The sequence below is a fragment of the Scomber japonicus genome, chromosome 9, assembly GCF_027409825.1.
Source record: "Scomber japonicus isolate fScoJap1 chromosome 9, fScoJap1.pri, whole genome shotgun sequence".
In the NCBI taxonomy this organism is placed as follows: Eukaryota; Metazoa; Chordata; class Actinopteri; order Scombriformes; family Scombridae; genus Scomber; species Scomber japonicus.
In genome coordinates this window covers 40,156,547-40,173,472 of record NC_070586.1, presented here as the reverse complement: position 1 = coordinate 40,173,472, position 16,926 = coordinate 40,156,547, and the positions used below count along the sequence as shown (strand labels likewise).

The following is a 16,926-nucleotide window of genomic DNA, read 5'->3' as shown; positions in this document are numbered from 1 at the left end:
GTTTAGTTCCTCCTTAATGAAGTGAAGTGCGTGAGTGAGTGAGGTTTTATCTTGAGACAACATTAATCCACTCCCTCTCTGACTTAAAACCCTCCTGACTCACCAGCAGAGCTATTTGTTGGTCTTCGTTATCTAACAGTACACAGGACTGGATGCAAAGATACAAAGATTGAGAAAGCAATCTCTGGTCTCACTGGAGAGAGATAGAAAGTTCAGTGAAAATTGTTTTATAAAGGAGAACAATTACTGCTGAGCACAAATCAATAGTGTGTTGTTTGTACTGATACTGTGTGTAGATGGTAATCTTACAAGCTGCAAACTCATTGGAAGTGCACCTGCATTGTAGATCCTGATAAAAGAAAAGCATTAAGAGCAAATGGACACACTGCGCACTTGTTTTTTTAAAGCAGCACCAATCGATATTTTTTGTATGAGCATGGAATCAAAATACAATATATAAAAGGTGTTGGTAAGAGTGTCAAACCAAAAATAATTATATTCCAGTCAGCAGTTCCCATCATTCATACTAAAAGCATGTAGGAGCATTTAGCAGCTGAAGAGACAGATATATTTCTCAGAGATTGGAGGAGACCAAACCTGAGCTACAAGGAGAGTGAATATTGGAAATTCATCATGATGCCAGCTGTCAGCCATGTCTTTCTACATAGAGACTACATTTGACTTTGATCATGGCCATCAATAATTGAATGTTTCAGATAATTTCATTATGAATTTCCTAAGCCTATCACCACCAGATAAATAAAATATAGGGGTTTTTAAATTTCATGTTGGATGTGACATTCCCATGCTGGTTTGTGCTGTTAATCGTGTGACTCTTCTTCACTTTCCAAATGTTATCAGACTGAATAGATGGTATTCTGATGTGTGAATGTAAAGAGAAAAGAATGTATCCACTGTTTTAAGGCTGCAGCAGTAGGTTACAGCCAGTGCTGTACAGCCATCAGGCATGGGACGAATCCCTGTGGGTCTGTCATATCAGAAAAATATGTTTTTGGTCTAGTGGACTGTCAAACATGTCCGTCATTCAGGGTTTCAGACAAGTACTGCATTGGAAGCATACATATACATTAAATATACACAGAGATTTTCACCTAATTTCAAATCAAACATCCCAACATGTGACTAAAGCCAACTTTGAAGAAACCTGGTGGCAACAATTGCCATAATAGAAGCTATGTGAGCAGTATGGATAAATTCTTCTAATATGATATATGTGATTTTATATTGCAATATCATACCGTATATAATGTGTATAATGTGAGACAGCAAATATGAATGCCTGACTAATGAAGAATGAGAAAATCCAGTTAATCCAATAGAAGCATGAGACAGCTCTGACTCTCAATATTTCCCACAATGGCTGAAAACAACCAAAGACATTACAGAGAGAGCTAGCTCAGTATAAACCATATGGAAGCTAATTCCTATGCAAACTTTAGTGATGTCATATATCTCGACCTCACCAGCACTGTCACCAACTCTTACAATATTTGTATTGTATAGTGTTTTTTACTCTTTTTAGGGGGAACCAAATATCTTCCTCTCTTTCTTATGAACCATGAAATACAAACTTTAAGATCTGTTTACATCAGAAATGGTTGCAGTCATGTAACAGATGTGATAAATCTGGAACATAATGCATTAACTGACACCACAAGACAGAGCCATGATGTGATTGGCTCCACTTTCAGAGTTAAAAACAAGTAGATTATATCACAATTTGAGAATCACAGTCAGAATTCTGTGGTTGTATTACATATTGTGTCTGTATTTTTTCATGTGCTTATTTACTTCTTCAGTGTTGGACCTCATTTATGTTCTTGTCTCTGAATGGGAGTACATCTGCATCTAAGTCCCAACATCTGCTGGAAAGACTGAAAGCAGTAGAGTACAGGCTGTTACAGCAGCAGAGTCACGGACATGTTTATTAAAGTAAGTGTAAAGTTAGAATAAATATGTGTTCTGAGTTTGACATACCACAGAAAAGTGTGTTGTTAACCACCCTGCCAAATTTGAATGATTAAAAAAATCGCTAAATATATGAAATTAAGCTTCAAAGTTGTGTAAAAATCAGCCTCTTTCTCTGCTCCCAAACACTGTGGGAGTGCCCGCCAAGTTCGCTGAAACCCCGCCCCCTACCAAGTGTCACCTGTCAATCAAAGTCACCACCTCTACCAGAAACTGCTGCTAACTCTGCTGCTAACTCAGCTGCTAGCTCGGTGGCTAACTCAGCTAACTGTAGACTGTAGTAGTAGTAGTGTGTGCTGAATGTATTTATACCTCTACAGCAGCAGGGGCGAACCCGCCCACTAAATCCTGAACACAGAAATGTTGAAACACAGTTTGTGAAGCCTAGCTCCACAATTCAAATCTAAATGGTTGAAATGCTTTTTACACCTTTTTTAGAAATACATTTATGACCTATTTAATGTGCTTAGAATGGCCTGGCTGTGTGATCACTTCATTTCTAGAACCACATTTGGATGACATGGAATATTTTAAATGACATTTTATATAGCAATTGAAGATTTATTATGAATTGGATAGCTTTTTCTTTTATAAAATCTGTTCATTCATTGAAACTTTAACAGCCACATCAAATCAGTCAGTGGTGGATTCTGATAGTGGCGACATGGGCAGCCCGGGGCGGTACAGGGTGTACAAAAATCAAGTGCACCCAATGTTGTATGGAAGCCTAATGATGGAAAAAGTAAAATTAGCCATACTAAAAATAAATAAACCACAATTTATAAGTGTTTCAATTTTTAGGATTATATTTGTAGGATTTGCTCATGTTTTTATTAGCAATGTGTTATAATTTGATTCTTTATGTTATTTATATTTATATAGTACTAGAGCTGCCACTGAAATCAGTAACAAAACCTACATAATACAACTTTAAAATCATCACTAGAAATTCTAGAAATTCATGTCATGATGTAGAGAAACTTATTGTCACCTTTACTTCCAGCAGGTTGGACTACTGTGATGGTCCCCTGGTGAAAAGTCTTCTGCTCATTCAGAATGCTGCAGCTGGTTTCCTAACAAAGACTCAGAGTCTGTCCACTGGCACTGATGTGTCATAAGACAGGGTTTCAAGCACACAGCACACAGCAGGGTTTCCTGCTGTATGTCTATAAATCTGTCAGTTACCTACAGGCAGGGGTGCCATAACGGGCTGAGAGGTTAGGACCATTCCAAGGGCAGTGACAGGGGCCCTCACAAATATTGGAACATTAGTTGATTTTTTATTTACATATCATCATTAATAAATATTACTAGAATGTTTCATTTACAATTATACTAACAATGTATTTATATGCAGAATGCTGGCTGCATGTCATTTGTGTAAAGTTGCTTGCATCTTGTAGCATCTTTCATCATTGTTTTGGTTCACTCTCAACACTCTGATTAACTTTGTTTCTATCAGCAGCAGGCAGCTGTTCTCAGTGAAAGAGCTCTGAAAAAGCCACTTTACACACCTGCTCAGCATCAAACAGCACATAACATAGAGGAGAATTTAGCAGCTAAAGTGACAGATATGTTTCTCAGACGTTGGTGGAGACCAAACCAGAGCTAAAAGTAGAATGAATGTTGGCCTTAGATTCATCAGGTGAACACATATTTGGTGTGTAAACACACAGCGTCTTCTAATTAACTCACAACTTAACCAAGTGATACAGTTCACAACTTGTTTTGCTGCCTCAAATGCTCAAAAATCAGTGAATGCAGCTATAAAGAACCAATTCATAATTCTTAAAGTGTGTCTTAAAGCAGCAGTCAGGTGTTCATATGAACAGTAAAGAAGTTTTCCTCTCTGTAATCATTCCTCCTGTTCATACTGACTATTAAAACATCTTCAAATGTGCTTTCAGTGGAAGTGATGGAGGACTAAATCCACAGTGTGTCCACACAGTCATTTAAAAGTAGATGATCAACTTCTATTGAGCTTCAGCAGTGTGAGTTAGTCATATCAAGTGATATCTGACACATTTACTGTCTTTTTACCATCAAATTCCCTCTTAGTGTTTCCTGTTGAGCTGTGGAAGACTTGATTTGACTCATTTGGATGCTGAAGCTTCAAATTAGCTTCAGATCAACTTTTAAATCCATGTTTACACAGAAGGAGGACTGTGGATTTAGTCCTCCATCACTTCCATTGTAAGTACATTATGAAGGGATCTAAGTATGAACAGGAGGAATGATTACAGCAAGAAAAAAGCATGTGTCAATGTTCATTTGGGCTCCTGACTGTTGTTTTAAGACATATTTGAAAAATGAATCCTTTAAGCACTCTTTATCCAAGCTGCACTTAAACCTACATCTGTCCCTAACTAGTATTTATTCCTCTTTTTTCCCTCTTTAATTTCTTTCCTCCTTAATGTTTTAAAGCATTATAAATACCTTTGAATTGCATTAGTATGTAATATATGCTCTAGAAATACACATGAAGTAAACACATGATTATATTTAATTTACATTGCACTCAATATTGTGTAATACTAATATTGTATTAGATGCAAGAAATATTATGTCAAACTATTTATTCAGCTAACAGTAACAGTTGACTTACTGTACAATGCTTATATGGTATAAGGCTGCATCAGCACCCCCAGGGGCCCCTGGGCACTTAAGCTCATGTCCCCCAAACAACTTTTATTTTATTCTGATTGGATAACGCTGCTGTTGGATAGAAATCTTATAACTCCATATTTTTGGACATACTAGTGACCGTAATTACCAACATCAAGAGAATGGGTCAAGCCTCGTCTTTTCTGCCATCATGGAGGGCCACCTTCTGCTCAAGGGCCCCCTTGGGTACTTCAAATTTCAATTTCCTCTGTAGTTCTACTTTCCCTCTCACTCCTTCACCACTGATCTGAATATTGTGTGTATTGTTCACTGAGGGTGTGGGAGGTACGGGATGATGGAGGGTAAAGCGCTGTGTTTAAAATGCAAATGTTTTGTTTTCTATTTTACATTTGGCTAAAAAACTAAATGGAAGTCATTGGGCGGTGGTGTGTATATTTTAAGAGAACCTGGGGGGAGGGGCACGGTCATTTATGTGATTTTTGTATTTAACATCACTGACCCCAAACACTCCCTCCGGGTGGACTCAGCTGTGCTGCAGCCTGTCTGGAGGCCCCGTCTCCTCAGCAGCACCCTGGTGTAGCAGGAATGTGTCCAGGGACACTCATTATGCCAATGGACCAGACAGAGGGAGCTCGTTACTGTCATGAGGAAGAAGACAACTCTGGGTTCCTATAAATAGCCGTTTAAAAATAGCCTCAGGCTGTAGTTATGACAAGGAGTCTCAGGGAGGTATTTGCTATAATGCAGCTTGATCAGCTTAAAGGATGACAGGCAGACACCCACTGGATCCAGATAAACCAACCAACACAACTTGCAGATTAACCCATTGCAAATGTAGGATATAATATTAGAATACAGTACATTACAGTTTGTCCTTTGAAGCAGCGATTCACCTACCCTACCCCGCCCCCCCCGCCCCCACCCCACCCCGCCCCCCGGAAAAATGTGGAACTGTGTGTTGACTTTTCACTGCTTTTCTGGAGTTTCATGTTCCTGCTCTATTCCTGCTTTCACTCAACAATATGTGACATCAGCTAATAGCTTGCCAAAAATAATCATTTAAGAGTAGTGTTGTCAGTTCCTAAGCAACACACACACACACACACGCAGGCGCGCACACACACACACACACACACACACACACCTGCGTCATTTCCTACACTCAGAGGGTCTGAAAGCATCCAATTCAGCGCGCTCCCTGTCATTTGCGCACAGAGAAGGCTTCGTGTTGAAACAGAGACTCAGAGTTTATCCAGTAGACAGAATAAACAAGGAGGAGGTCATTATGTTATTAACATGTACCGACTGACGATTTAATAACAAGGAAAATCTGCAACGGATTGTAATCTGTCGGATATTAACATTGGACACTCTGAACTGCAGCTTGTCCCGGTGAAGGATGCGATAAAGCTCGGATGGATTAAAAGAGTTAGGAAAAAAAGAACATTTGACTTTATTCACTGCAAGATCGAAATAAACATTGAGTGATGATGATGGTTTGTTTCCAGCTGACACATCTTCAACGTGGTAAGGCGCGCGTGTCACCGGTCACCTGTTGAAGTTGCGCGTTGAGCTGCTTTACTTTTTTTGCAATCAAAACGAGAGGGTCGACTTGAGAGGTCGCTTTTAAAAACCAAATGCTCCGTCCTCCGGTCTGTATGATGCACTGATTCTCCGTTATGTTGTAGGATGAGCGCTGATCTGGAGCGCGTTTCGCTCAACACATCCCTGAATCCTACCGGCCCGGGCGGCCGTGCGCTCTCGGCAAACGTCCGGAGGCTCCACAACGCTCTCAACCTGCTGCTTAATGACCTGGAGAGAGAGCAGTTCATCCACTGCCTCAATGTGTACCACGCCAAGCGTAACGTCTTCGACCTGGTCCAAACTCTCAAAGTGATTCTCAACACTCCTGGTAAACGACAGCTGCTGCCCATGCTGCGTCTGGTCATCCCGCGCTCCGATCAGCTGTTGTTCGATCAGTACACGTCTGAAGGACTCTACCTGAAGACAGATCTGATCCCCAGCAACGGCACCGCGGAGGGCTTTGGAGACGAGGCCGATTCAACTCTGCAAAAATATGTCAGCTCCATCCACGAGCCGCCCCTCCTCGCCTCGGCTTGTCCGGACACTTTCAGCGGCGCAGACGAGCAGTCGGTTGCTATGGCGGCTCAGTACTTCGAGAACCCATTTGGAGAGATGCGTAAAGTCACCCTGACGCGCTCAAGGAGCCACGAGGGTCTGGGTTTCAGCATCCGCGGGGGGTCGGAGCACGGAGTGGGGATCTACGTGTCCCTAGTGGAGCCGGGCTCATCGGCTGAGAGAGAAGGACTGAGGGTCGGGGACCAGATAGTGACCGTTAACGAGCAGATATTTGACAATGTCACTCACATAGAGGCGGTGAAGGTAGGATTTGACACACGTGTGCACGTGCATGAGTTAGAAATGAGAAGTATGGAGAGAGAGAGAGAGAGAGAGAGAGAGAGAGAGAGAGAGAGAGAGAGAGAGACTAATGTTAATGACATATTTCTGTACATGTCTTGTGCGTGCTCAACATGTAAACACTGTATGCTTCATGTATGGAGATCAGAAGCATTGGGCCTTGTCCTTAAAAGAAACAGCAGTAGCCTCCAGTCCAGCCACTTCCTCTTTATGAATTCTTCTACACCACTTGGCTATGGCTTAATGCTCTGTGGCCCCTGGCACAGTGAACCAACATGTTCAGATGGAGCTGATGGAGTAAATGCCCTGCTCTCACATAGAGTAGAGGAAAACAACAGCAAATGGACAAAGCACATTTTCTTACAGGTTTTTTTAATAGGGTGAATTTGTGATTATTCCCGGGGAACAACATGGGAAGGTATCAGTTATTGATTGCATTGAAGGAGCTACTTTCACTATATGTGCAGGTATGTCTATGTGGGACAGATAAGGGTTAAATTTGGGTTGCAAATATGGGTCCCAAGTGGGTTTGTCCAGTTTCCATGATGGCTTCACCTGTGTTTGGCTATATGGGCTTCAAGTGGGTTCTGGCTGGGTTTCTGGTGGGGCCCATCTGAGTGAGTTACACATGTGGGGCCTATAAAACAATATGGGTCTTATATATTTTGCCCACTCAGTACCCATGTAGCCCGCAATTAACCCATGTGGGGGATGAATTTGGGAGATTCAGGGTTTTTTTCTCCCATAATTTCTCCCAAACTATTATCTCACTTACCACATGTAAGTGAGATAATGTAGCCATGCTTTTGGTTTTATTTGCCCATGTTCAATGAAATCTGTTTCTAAGGTTTCTGTCTCCACCCCCAACAGAATGGAGGTTAATGGAATTGTTTTTGTGGTGCTCGGGAAATAGAAAAAAAATGCATTATTTTATTTACAGACTGGATGAATGTGCTGAATGATTCATGTTTTGTTCTATTAAGTTGTGCCACCATTTCAGCAGTGGCAGAGTCAAACTGAACACATTTACAGACAGTGAAATAAGCAGAGATGTTTTAATTGATCACAGTCAGCAGTCTCCTTCCAAAAGATGAAGGTAGTCTGTGTGAATGTGGAAGTAATATTGTGAAAAAAGGGTGAAACTGGTTAAGGCATTTAGGACAAAATAACTATAACATACCACTTCTCTACAACCTTACATCTGAGTTTAAGGTGTGATGTATGAGCATGATTTGTGACATCGTAACTAGTAGATGTAATTTCTACAGAGTTTAATGAGTTAATGTAACTTTTTTGTGGACATTTTTGCTCAAAGCATAGCTTTTATATATCTTCAAACACATCTGGAGGGATCGTTATTTAATCAAAACATGCCGTTCTTTAAAAGTGGAAGGTCAGTGCCTTACAGTACCATTGACAGACTGTTCAAGATTGTCCTCCAAACATAAATGACAACATCAGTCCTTTTATGCAAATCTCTGAACATGACGTGGGACGACATTATGACAGAGTCACAAAGACCTCAGAGGGAGAAGGTCGAGGTTGATGAAGACTTCAGACAACAATACCACAGATCATATTTCAATTTCAAATGTTACAGCTGTTCCCCAAGCTTTAGCAAGTGGTTATTGTTGTTACCATGACAACGAAGGTCCCCTAAACTTGACAAAGTAGTAGATTTCACCTAAACCAAGATGCTTCTTAAACCTTAACCAAGTACTTATTTGAACCCAAACCATGCATGAACACAAAGATTTAATGCTAATACAATTGAGATATTTGCCAATTGCCATGACAGTAAAATGTGTTGCCTCCTTTGATTATATGTCAGAGGATTGACATTCACCTTTTCACACTGCAATAACACCAACATCATGGAGCTAATCATTGAGGCTAGCCTACGGGTGCAATAAGCTGAGGTACGTAGAGCTAGCAGCTGACCTGCAACGATGAAGCTGGACAGTAAAGGTCCAACCGGTTGAAATAGACTATAGAGCAGGGGTCTCCAAACTATTCCACAAAGGGCCATGTGGCTGCAGGTTTTCATTCCAACCAAGCAGGAGCACACCAGACTTGATTAATTTAATCAGCTGATCTCAGTCTTCAGACAGCTGATTGGTCAAATGGTGTGCTCTTGATTGGTTGGAACTAAAACCTGCAGCCACATGGCCCTTTGTGGAATAGTTTGGAGACCCCTGCTATAGAGGGTTCAACCCTACTCCAGGAGATGCGAGGAGTGCGAGGGAAGGTCCACCGGCAGGCAGTCAAGGAATTCTCAAGGACTACTGAAATGAGGAGCCAGTGGCTGTGGATTAAGAGAAAGGACTCCACCTGGGCCGCCAACAGAGTCGATGGCATCTAGGAGGTTAACTCTGAATTCCGGGTTTCACCGCTGAACCCTTCTGGGCCTATCAACAACCAACTTGACAACCCAAAGGATGCCATCAATCACTTGACCATCCCACAGAGTTCTGGCAGCATGCCTCAATTGTACAACTAAGGGATAATAACATCTAGTTCTACACAGCAGATCTACTACCTGAAGCTCTGCGGCTCACTGTGGCTGCATCTCCACTTACCATACCTCCATGTATTACTAAAAACGGATTAACTTATTGTATAAACACACCAATACCTCAGTGACTATAGCTTCTCTTCTGGTGTAGGAAGTGTAGGATTTATAATAAACACCAATGAACTTATGTGGTCTAACCAGAAGTGTTTAGATGATACTACACACTGGGGGAAAATATGGACAAACCAAAGCACCATGGCTATAGCATAGATCCACCACTAGAGGAGATTAATAGGAACTATACTTCATTAGAACTATATCTTTTTTTAAATTTATTTTTGAAGTTTAACCTTATTATATGCCAACATTCAATTTCAGTGGTACTGATAAACAAGAATCAGGCATAGATTGATCAATTAGTTCATGTAGTCAGGAGTTTCTGCACCTTCTGTATCATTATTCTCCTTTAAGTTTAGCAACATTTGTCAATATGATTCAATTGTCAATTTGCCTAATATGATGCTGATGTGATTCTAGGCATATTGTGCCATTATGCAAAGACATACACTGCATTAAAAACACAAACAACTAATACCTTAACAACATTCCTGCCATTTCATAAGCATCATGGCAGGACTGACTAGCCTTTATTTGAGTCAGTGTAGAGAGACAAGAAACAAGTGAAGAGAGAAGGGTATGACATCCAATAAAGGTTGCCTAGCCGGTAATCGAACCTTGGATGTTGCATTTACATGGTGTGCATTTTAACCAGTTGGCCACCAGGGTGCCCCAAAAGTCAGACTGGATAGAATCACAGTATAGACATGCTGATTGGTTTCTGGTGCTCTGGGTAAAAGTATGACATATGAAGCTACAGATAGTACTGAAAGCACTTGTGCCCTCTCTAGTAGGCAGACTTTCATGTCATATATTGGGTCAAGTAGTTTACTTTGACAACATGGCTCGGTTTAGAAGCAATGCTTGGTCCTGCTTCCAAAGAGTGTACTATATTCCAGGTCAGTGCTATAAGCCCCGGGGAAATGAATGCATCGCCACAGTTTCAGTGTGCTGCAGGGTTGTGGAAAAAAAAAGCACAAATCTTAGAAACACCACACAGCTTGAGGTTCCAATTTTATGGCAAAATTATGTAAAAAAGAGTGTTTTCAGTTTGATTTTATGGACTACAGCTATAAAGCATTGTGTTTTGCTATAATTGACAGATGTTTTGTTTTAAAGATTTAATTGGAATATGGAAACACATGAGTCAGAACAACCAGTGCGAGCTCATCTTGTGCTGCGTTACTGAATGTTCTCATTGATCCGGCTTTGATCCTTCTGTTTGATGCAACTGAAATGATGATGTGAGAGAAGCAGGCATGTAGGAGGCAAAGATACTTAGCGAAAAACAAGAGACAGAGGACTCCTGGCAGCAATATGAATGTGTTCCCGCATTTAACGATGCATTGTTTTATTGTCCTGGATATTAATGTTTCATTTGACGCATGTATTTGTCTGTCTGTGGAACCTTTTCCGTGACCTTGCAAGCTTTTTCCTCACTGAGTCAGACTACCTACAGCAATTTCTAAACAGAAACAACACTTCTCCTGGAGGCTGAATGGCAATGGCACAGGCCTTGGGCGACATCTTATTTAAGAGCTAATAAAAATCCTTTTTTTCCCCCTTACCTGCCTGTACAAGGCTTTATTGAATCAGTCTAGAACGAGGGGGAAAAGCAATCACAACAGCTCCTTTTTCCCTGACAATGCTAAAGATGTGTTGCAGCTTATTTTGTTCACTCCACCAGACACACAGGCAGTCCTGGATATTTGTGGCATATAGTTTTTGTCTTTAAGCAGAAACTTTATTTGAAGTGCAGACGGCACAGAGCTCTTTCTGATGGTAGAAATGCAGTAATCAGCTCTCTTAACTGTTTATAGAGCACTTATTGAAATACTTTGAAACTCCATATTTCAACCCTAATGAGTTATTGGGGGATATTTCATGACTTTTTTGCTTTTGTGACTTTTTTGTGTTGCAAATCAAGGACAATGAAGTTACCATATATGATTCCTCACCAGGCTATAGGTAAAATATTTTTCAAAAAATCTACATGGTTCTACAACCTCACAGAGAGGCATGGGGAGGCTATTTTGGATGTGTACAGAAGTTACCAAAGATATATGAGATATATGAAGAAAGAGCTGTAATCAGGAAGAAATAGCGAGCCTGGCACTAACACTAAAGCTCTTTGTTTTATACAAAAATCAATGCAAAAACAGCACTTTGTAGCATTTTTTTCTGGATAACAGTCTGAGCAGTGACTGTGCAAAACTCATTGAAGTGTTGTCATTCCAGTGAGGTTGCCAGGTATGTAACATTTATCTGTACAGAGGCTAAAACCAATATGACCACTGACTGTATCTGCAACCTGCATTATAAACCAGTCACACTCATTTTAGTTTAAGGGTCATATACAGTACAGCCCAATTCTGATCTCAGGGGGGCCAAACTAGTAAAACCATTGTATAATAACATATAATAATATATAATATATGTTATAACTTTACTATAATAAACCATCTATTTACAAAACAGATGAACAATCTGAGCTGTCTCAAGAAAAATGAGTGTACAGTAATCTCATTAGCCTGAGCAGCTGCCAGTTTCAGTGTCATTCTTGTGCTTGTGTGTGAACCTGGAACACAGTTTTGTTTTACTGATGCTCATTTACAAAAAAGTCCCGCCGTGGCAAACATGCAGAATATTTTTGCAGCCAGGACTGTGAATGTGGGGTTATCCTAGTAAGAGATACTGATAAATGTGTCCAAGCACACCGAGGTAAATTTGTCTTTCAAATCTGAATCGCATTACGTTTCTACAGTAACTATGAATTGTGAGCAAAAATAAGCAAGAATAGCGATGCATTTTATTGAAAAATTGGATCTGTCTGATATATTGGTCAACCGATATTATCAGCTAATATTGACTTATCACAGATATATCAGTATCTGTGAATATGTTGTCCAAAATGTGCTGAGATCTTTTATTTTTTTTAAAGTGATATAAATAGCATGTTATTTATTCCTGAATTTTTCTTAATTCAAGTTTAATATATGCATGTTTTTTTTAAATTCATAACTAATTATAATTATGAAATTACTAGCAAAGTTTACTGTATCAGTGCATTGATGTCATTTTATACAATTAAGTTTATCCTTAAACTATCACAGTCTCCATTACGTATCGCAAGTGTTTGATAACCACATTTGATGGATCATTGCTAAAAGATGTGTGTTTATCTATATATTGTGTACATGTAACATGATCAGCCATTATATCCATATCTGGATTTTTTTGCTCCCTAATATTGGTATCAGCATCGGCCCCTAATCCTGTATGTTGGGATACTGTTATACTACGCTATTACTCGGTCTGCATGCTTCCATCTACGTAACATCAATCGTCTTCGCCCCTCACTTTCACCAACCTGCACCGCTATCCTGGTAAACACCCTGATCACATCCCGTCTGGACTACTGTAACTCTCTCCTCTTTGGTCTTTCGTGGAAATCTCTCCACAAACTCCGACTGGTACAGAACGCAGCCGCTCGTATCATAACCAGAACGCCCTTTATTGAACACATCACTCCTGCCCTTCAGCAACTTCACTGGCTCCCTATCAAATCATTGACTTTAAGATTCTACTCCTCACATTCAAGATCCTTCACAACCTGGCACCATCATATCTCTCTGAACTTATTCACATCTACACACCTTCTCGAACTCTCCGATCCTCCTCTGCCAACCAGCTCTTCGCTCCATCTGCCAATTTAACCACCATGGGGTCAAGAGCTTTCAGCCGATCAGCCCCCAGCCTATGGAACTCTCTCCCACCTGACATTCACACTTCTGACTCTGTCTCCACCTTTAAATCCCGCCTGAAAACATACCTATTCAGAGTGGCCTACTCTATCTCCCATTAACTATGCAATCTTCATTCTTGTTTATTTATTATATTAATGCACTTTGAAGCCACGTTCATATTTATTTTCATTTTTATTTTTTTATTTATCTTCTTATTTATTTTCTTTATTCTTTATCTCTGCACTAAATGTCACCTGATTTATATTGTTAGATGTACTGTTGTTGTGTTATATGTGCCTTGTAAGGTGACCTTGAGTACTTTGAAAGGCGCCTTTAAATAAAATGCATTATTATTATTATTATTATTTACGCTAGGCTAATTTAACACACAGTTTAACCAGATTCCTGTTCATTTTGGAATTCATTCTAAAATCTTGGTGCTCACTTATAGAGCTGTGTCCTTCACATTTTAAGACTTTGGGTGATTATGCTTTCCAGTCTGCAGCACTAAAGCTTTGGAATAGTTTTCCAATCAGTCTGAGATCTCTGCGGACTCTTTAAAAACAGTCAAACCCCCATCAGACAGACATTAAGGTAGCACATAGTATTTAATGTGTCTGTTTCCCTTTTATCTGTTGTTTATTTTTGTTTATTATTATTTATTTATTTGTCTGTGAAGCACTTTATGACTGGTGTCTGTATAATGTGCTATATAAATACATTTGACTTACTAAATGCCACTTTACTTAAAAGACTCTATTAATATTCAGAGGCATGTGAATAAGGCTAATATTTCCAGCTCCTGTCAAAGGTCACGGCTCTTCCTTTGCTGCAGGTCCACATCCTCCCTCTCCTTAAGAGCTGAGTGATTCATTACAGCTTTTATTGAAGCTGTTAACATTTAAGTCCTGCTGCACTAAGATGCTTCCTGTTGTCTGAAACGTGACATTAGAGCTAGCAGGATCGCTTTATATACAAAGGTTTTGTTAAAATGTATACAGTAGATTTAGTCAGGCTATTATGTAACAACCGTGTTGTAAATATACAATACAGAATCCAGTATTTTACAACCTGTGTTTAGTTTTTTATAGTTTTGGGGTGTGATAACAGTGTCCACTAGATCACTGGTTTGGAAGATAAAGTGAAATGTCCCTTACAATCAGCCAATGCATTGTAAAAAAAATGTCCTTACTAAACCATAATGGGTACTGCAGATCAAAGTTGAACTGTTAAATCTAATATACAAGTGAGAGTTAGTGTAATAACTTTGACAGGTGTATCTATATATAATAACTATTGGATGGATTGTTACAGATATTCATGCCCTCTAGAGGATGAATGATGTGAATATAGTGATCATCTAACTTGAGGCTGAACATTGTGGTTTAGCATGAAATATCTCAACAACTCAAGAAGAATTGTAACAACGTATTCTTTAACTGATCCCTTAAAGGTGCTACATATTGATTAATTGATTGATTTAGAAAATAAGAAGAAATCGGAAAACTTTTTTTATATAGTTGAGTGGCTGTGGCTCAGGAGGTAGCAGGTCATCCACCAATGGGAAGATTGGTGGTTTGATTCCCGGCTCCTCCAGTCCACATGTTGGGCAAGATACTTAACCATGAATTATTCCCGATGGCACTATTGGTGCAATAGTGAGTGAATGTGTGTGTGTGAATGTGTGAATGAGACATGTAGTGTAAAAGTGCTTTGAGTGGTCAAAAATACTAGAAAAGTGCTTTATAAGTACTGTCCATTTACCATTTTACCATATAAAGATATGGTGAAGTAATCATATCCTGAGCAGAGAATGAAGTCACACTCCCTCTGTGTATGTTCAACCTTCTCTGAGATTCTCTGTTGTTTTGGTAGCTGGTCTGGCTGTGCATGCATACTGCAGTCACTCCCTGTGGAACTGTTGACCCTCCCTGCGTTTACACACTGTGGCGTCATACTGGTGGTGTACTGCGAGTTGGACGGTCTTTGGTTTTGGCTCATCTGTCACAAACTTTCTCAACACCAAAACAGTACACTAAAATATGTTTCTGAAAACATTTGAGGCAAGAAACAGACAATGCAGTAACAGAATCTGGGTTTATATTTGATACAGCACTGCCTAGCTTGACAGGAGTGATCTGAGTTTCGTGAGTGTTCAGGGATCGCTTTCTCTTGTGTTTCATGCTGAGAATGTGAAGGGATGGGGGAAGTTTGGCTGACATTTTGACATTTTTTTTGTACAACACTTTGGACATTCCCATCAACCTTAGCTCTACTTTTTAGTATCAGCAAATGTCAGTTAGCAAGCAGTAAACCCTGCTAAACATCAGCATGAATGTTTTTATTTGAAAAATCCTGAATTCAACACTTCTCACACTGCAACTCAATAGCACGTTTTCATTACAACGTCCCTACCTGATAAAGACCCACATCATTCAAACTAAACACCATGTAGTCTGGGATCATGTAGCCACAGAAGACATTATAACTGTTCTTACAGGCTGAGACATTTTGTTCCCTATGATGGGTAAAAACTATAATAGTTATTTATAACACTGTATACTTGTGTGTATTCCACACAAACTCTTGAATGTTCATTATATCCAAACTGACTGATTGTTCTACTATATCTGTATGAAATGAAGCTAAACTGACCTGTCCTATTTATGCTTTTTTCTAATCCCAAATAATAACATATACTGTATGCAAAACTCACTGTTACACAAGTTGGTGGGTTTTTTTGTGGGTTTGCACACACACACACACACACACACACAGACACACACATATACATACACACACACTTTCCTCATCCTCCTCCTCCATCCATTCAGGAAGACAAGCAAGAAATCCCACGGCTCAGGAGCAAACAGACCTTCAAACTTGTCGCTATTTATACACCAGCAGGCACAAGGGTAAAGACCTTTTTTTAGAGCCCTTACACAGCCACGATTAATAGAAATGCCTGAAAGAAAACACAGTAACATAGTGACATCAGAGGAATAACAGCAACATTTTTGAAAGTGAGAAACTCTTTTATCCGCATAGTGTTTGTGGAGCTGTTTGACCTATGACCTCTTCTTGTATTAATAGAGATTCATTACATTAAAGTGTCCCAACATGCTTTCCCATCAGTATGCATCGTCCTCACTGTGATAGGACGAGGATCAACACAACACATAACCTTCCTCTCACTACATTTCTCCAAGGTTGTTTAGACAGAATAATCAAACTGCTCTGCAGCATCAGAAGAGTCACAGTGATGTTTTGGGAAAAATAGGTTATTAACCACGGAGAGACACTTTTGTTCAGATTTAAACTATATGTAAAACTATACTTTAATAACTCAAGCAGTGTTAACCCTTACATACTGTTCATATTCTACCCTTGCAATATGTTTAAGGTCAATTTTGACCCAGTCTAAGAACCCTAACCCTAACTCTAACTCTCATAATCGAAGCTTGACAAGCGCAGTTTCAGGAGCAGGAACACACA

General features: G+C 39.8%; 1 protein-coding gene across 1 annotated transcript in view; it reads left to right on the top strand.

Moving 5' to 3' along the window:
* The first annotated feature begins 6,303 nt into the window (after positions 1-6,303).
* LOC128365010 (whirlin-like) overlaps positions 6,304-16,926 on the top strand; it is a 125,741-nt gene continuing 115,118 nt past the window's right edge. Inside the window, exon 1 of the mRNA XM_053325624.1 lies at positions 6,304-7,017. Coding sequence (XP_053181599.1) covers positions 6,304-7,017 — 714 coding nt within the window. The remainder of the gene's footprint in view (positions 7,018-16,926) is intronic.